The sequence below is a fragment of the Lathyrus oleraceus genome, chromosome 2 (genome assembly GCF_024323335.1).
Source record: "Lathyrus oleraceus cultivar Zhongwan6 chromosome 2, CAAS_Psat_ZW6_1.0, whole genome shotgun sequence".
Classification (NCBI taxonomy): Eukaryota; Viridiplantae; Streptophyta; class Magnoliopsida; order Fabales; family Fabaceae; genus Lathyrus; species Lathyrus oleraceus.
This window is the reverse complement of record NC_066580.1, coordinates 340,592,345-340,597,741: the sequence shown is the minus strand read 5'-3', so window position 1 is coordinate 340,597,741 and position 5,397 is coordinate 340,592,345. Positions and strand designations below refer to the sequence as shown.

The 5,397-nt window shown below is 29.0% G+C and overlaps 1 protein-coding gene across 1 annotated transcript; it reads left to right on the top strand.

The window, feature by feature from the left end:
* The first annotated feature begins 1,766 nt into the window (after nt 1-1,766).
* On the top strand, nt 1,767-2,734 carry LOC127119412 (zinc finger protein 5). The gene has a single exon (XM_051049647.1). It carries the CDS (start codon nt 1,828-1,830, stop codon nt 2,521-2,523), a length of 696 nt encoding a protein of 231 aa, XP_050905604.1. The 5' UTR covers nt 1,767-1,827; the 3' UTR covers nt 2,524-2,734.
* Nucleotides 2,735-5,397: the final 2,663 nt, after the last annotated feature.

Here is a 5,397-nt window from a genome sequence, read left to right as displayed (position 1 = left end):
AATTTTTATTTCTTTTTCTCTCCATTAGAAAAGCATTTATAAAACATGGTCATAAACCAACATTTGATTGAAACATGAATGATAATAGATTCAAACACATTAATAGAGAATTTGATAAAAGTATTTATAAATCATGGTCATAAACCAACATGTAATTTCTTATGTCAAATTGATTTTTCTAATAGAAGATAATCAAACTAATTAATATCAAAACATTTAAATTTTAAATTCAATTATTTTGTGATTAATCTTAATAGTAGGCACAACGATTCCTTTTTAAATTGCAAAATGAATACTCTTAAAAATTATATTTATTGAATTATGAGACACAATATTAATATGCATGAATTTTTAAACTCTAAAAAATATCTATAATATTTGATGTTAAGAAACCGAAAGTATCAAAAATAAATAATATAAAAATATATTAATTATTAAAATATATATTTTTTTATATTTGATCATTTTATTTAAAGCAGTTTTATGAATCACCGTGTCAATAATTCCTTTAATCTTCCGTCTCACTAATAAAAAATATCAGTCAAAATCATACATACATGTTTTTCTCATATTCAACTATAAACCTTACAAAACATCTGCTAAATATTTCATATCTATAATATTTATAGTATTCTTGTATAAAAACATGGTCAAGAAAAATATATTAAGATTTTTTTTCTAATGTGCTTGTGGATAGTGGGATGTTTATTAAAACTATAATTAGTGCTGAATAATCAAATTTGTACAGATGTTAGCATTATATAAATAACTTCAATTGAATATAACTCTAGTAGATGGGACTTGGCTAATGCTTAGCACCTATTATAGCAATATTAATTTGCCAATCTTTAATATAATATATGATAAGCTTAGGTAGAGGACAATACATTAAGCCATAAAGTCATTGGCTAGTCACTAAAATAATCTTAGATATGCAAATTTTAGTACAATAGTAGATACGTTATAAAGTTAGTGCATCTTTCCTTCCAGATGATCACATCTTTTTTTCCTTTGACTTTTTGTTGCTACAGTTAGTTAAATAACTTTAATCATGTCTTAAGCAAGGAATATATCTATTTTTTAATATAAAAGAAAGCCAAGTGGAACAATAATTAACATTAAGTGCTTATATACCCTCTAATTAATTACACTTTAATAAATTACAATGAATCTTTCTCTAATTAAAAACTTGAGGTGCATCCATTACAAATTACAATATATGAAATATTAGCGCAGACACGGCCATGAATACATAAACTCTATCTTAAAAAAATTCAACTGATAAGATATTTAGACATCTTAAATAAGTGATTAAGAGTTTAATTTAAAATTTTGCATGAAAAAAATCAAATGATAAAAAATCAAAACATCTTAAATAAGTGATCAAGAGTTAAATTTTAGGGTTTTTATACAAAATATAGCCATTGTCGATAAAAAAAATGTACACAATTTTTTTAATATAAACAAATATGTCAGTGTTATTATAATTTTCGAGATCAAACACATATTCAATATGAAATATCAATATCGATATTGCATAATTATAATACTAATAGTTTTTCTTTTCCATAAAAAACATTGCATGTAAGACTGCTTCCATTTTATGGCATTTTTCTTTTGAAGCTTTTATTATAATATATAGTTATTGACCTTAGGTTCCATATGTTGTCCAATGTACCATAAAACTATAGTTTAGTATTTTTTTAATATATGTATAGTGCATGTTTAAACCTAAGAGCTTACTATAAAAGGAACATATATTCATACCAACTAATCAACCCAATTCAACCTCAAAAAAATATTTCTTTCATTTATCTAAGAGAGATTATGGAAAAGGAAATGTGTGATATTTCTGTTGAGAAAAGGCTTAGACTATTTGGTTTTGAGCTAAATCCGATAAAGAATAATATTGAAGGACTTGTCAAAGAGTCTAATGAAGGAGATGAAAGTGTGAATTCCTCTAATTCTTTTTCATCCGGAGAGAAAATTGTGCAAGAAAAAGTTTCATCTAGAGACCAACAAGATGAGAGAAAATTTGAGTGTCAATATTGTTTAAAAGAATTTGCAAACTCACAAGCATTAGGGGGTCATCAAAATGCACACAAGAAAGAAAGAATGAAGAAAAAAAGATTGCAACTTCAAGCTAGAAAAGCTAGCATAAACTATTATTTACAACCTTTTCAAAAGAACCACCATGGTTTTTCTTCTTATCATGGTTCTTCTGATACTCATTGGTTTTATGACCCTTCTTCTTATAACAACTCTGAATTCTCTTTGTGTGAAGAGTCTCAAATTAGTTTCAAGTCAAAGAATGTTCATGATGCCAATTCTTGGTATTCTTTGCCTTCTCATCATCATGTTCCTACCTCTCAACAAGATACTTGCATGTTCACTTTCTCTAATAATGATGTTAGGCCTTTCATTTTGGATCCTTCTTCAAACCAAAGTCATAGTAAAGCTTTAGATCTTCAATTAGGTCTCAACTTGGAGTCAAATTCAAGAAGCTCTTTGAAAAGGATATAGTTTGGTATAAGACATATGGAAGGAACTTTCTTGAATTATTTGAATGCATAAATTCTCAAACATCAAGGAAATGAAAGAAAAACAAAATCATTATTCTTTAGTGTTGGTTGGCCCTAACCCTACCGAACCAATTATTGAAGAGTATCAATTTTTATGATGTATTTATTTTATGGTATATAGTCATTGGCAATTTATTTCATTCGTATTACATTTACAAGTTGTCTCCTTTACTCTCATTTTATTCTCTTTTTACATGTTGGCAAACAGATTCAACTCTTATGGTTTTATTTATTTATATCATATAAAGTAACACATTTAAAAGAATAAATTTAGAGTCTCCATAACATGAGCAGTTTCATGAGCAGTTTGATTAGGTAAGATAATAATAGAAACTGATAATAATGATTTTATTTATTTATTTTGGTATATCTTATAATCTCATCTCACTTGATAAATAAGTTTTTCATGTGTAATTGCTTTTTTAATAAAAAGTTAGTTAATGATTATCCATAAAAAAATCATAATATTGGTGAATAATTGTGAAATTAGAGTGTACAGAGGGAGAGAGAAATTGAGAGAGAAAAATTAATTGAGGGTGAGAATATTTTCCTTATCATAAATGAGGATGCCTCCAAGACATTTATACAAATATTACAAATTGATTGAAACACAAGTTACATAAGTCAAATAACAGAAAAACAAAATTCTCGAATCTGTAACCGATTACACAAAACTTGTAACTGGTTACAGCTGAAACAAAACATAAATTAACTAATAGTGGTAATCGGTATGAAAATGCGTAACCGATTACACCAACGCCATAATCACATTTTTTAGCTTATTTAACTTATTTTAACATCTGAAACTGGTTACATACCCGTGTTAATCGATTATAGCACTTGAATTACTAAGAAAGTCTTAACAATGTTTTTAATCAAGGAGTACATAACATAAAAAGATATCCATGATGAAACATAAATTAGTTTCTTCCTGGACGAGGATGACAATAAGTAGAATTTGGGTAAGATACTATAGTATCTATTGTATATCTTCTATTTGAATAAATTCCCGTACTCTAAACCACACTCGTGTGTGCACCAACTTTTATATCTGTACTCGTACTCTATGAATATATAAGTATCCATACTCGTACGCGTTATCCGCAGTTCACTACTACGAATATTATATTTCATGATAAAACTTTCATCTCACAGAACAAAAAATCGAGGTCTAATTCTAGGGCACGTCATGTTTTATTTATTTTTGTAAAAAATACTATTTATTCCCTCGATTTCTAAAATAACCAATGAAAAAACTAATTTAGGACATGCTTCAAATTCCAGCAAATGTAGTTTATGTTTTCAATTCTTTAAAGTGGTTGTTGAAAAGTATATCTTCGACAAATATTTTTATATCGTATCCACAGAGATTGGTTGATATTACCGCCGTTCTATAATCCAAATGTTATAAGTTTAGAAAGTAACAGGGTTGTTTTGTTTGGAAAATTATCTTGTGAGTAAATGTTAACAAAAACTATGAAATGGTTTTAGTCAAATATAAAAGCTTGGCAAGATTGGAGTTCACTATTTCAAATGTCTATGATTCCCGATGATAAATAAATAGATTCAAGATTATTGATGATGTTCAAGATCCTCTCAAAGTCATTTATGTCTAAATGATATTGTGATAATCACTATATTGATCATTAGACGATCTCTCCACCTAACTATCAATATAGCAATCTTTAATGTTTAATACCAAAGAAGAGTAATGAATAAATCTATCTCTACAACTTATTCACTACTTGAAAATCTGTTTCATGTCTAAACTCAAGTAATCTCTCTCGACAACTACTCAAATCTGGTTTTCAAAGTAGAGCAAAAACAGTATTCAATACATCAACAATCTTCATCAAATATATAAATCAAAGTGAATACATAAACAGATGAGAATAGCTACTACCTCCAATCTTGACAAAAGGGGAGTTTAGCTCCTCATCATCATTGTTCAAAGCAGAAAGTTAAAGAAGAAAAACTCTGTTTTTCTCTCTTACAAAAAGCTCTCAATATCCTTGTGTGTAAGATAATGAATGAATGTTTCAATGCCCTAGGTTAATGTATTTTGTCTCTAACAAAAAAGGTTGACATTTCCCTAATTGGACATTGTCATCTAAAGCAGAAAAGCAATTCCCAGGCAGACATCAAAATGGCAATTAACTTTTCCTGCACAACAGCACTTTTGACCCTCAGTCAGCTTGCTGGATTCGCAGCCTTCGCGGCGCGAAGGAAGTTCGCGGCGCGAACTGTTGCTTCTCCAGCTTCCTTGTTTGGCAAGCTTCCTCCAAAATGTAGTGTTGCAATCCAAGGTCTTTCTTATCCACAATTCTACACAACTAACAAAAATGTGAAATAACTATTCAAAACAAAATAAATTAAACCTAATTGCATTTATACAAAATAGTGAGGATAAAAGTGTGTAATTACATCAAAACTTGGTAAAAGGGACCAATAAAATGGTATAAAAAGTAGTACTAATTGGTCCCTAACAACTCTCCCCAACTTAGCATTTTGTTTGTCCCTAAACAAAAGTTTCCACCCTTACAACCAAAGTCATGATACAAAAGATTTAAACAAGAATTTATCAAGGACATTCAAATGGTCCAAAAGTGTTTGGCCTCTTCTCAATTCACCTATCTCAATTCTAGACAAAACATGAATCACTACGCCAAATAAGGGAAAAGAGGGCGCTTATTTTGGCCTATAACAGCGCTTTTAAGCGCCCTCTAATCTGGCGCTGGCATAGGTAAAGACAGCGCTTTGTTCTCCTGGAGAAAGCGCTGTCTAAAGTGGCCACATTATAGTGCGCTTTAAGAAA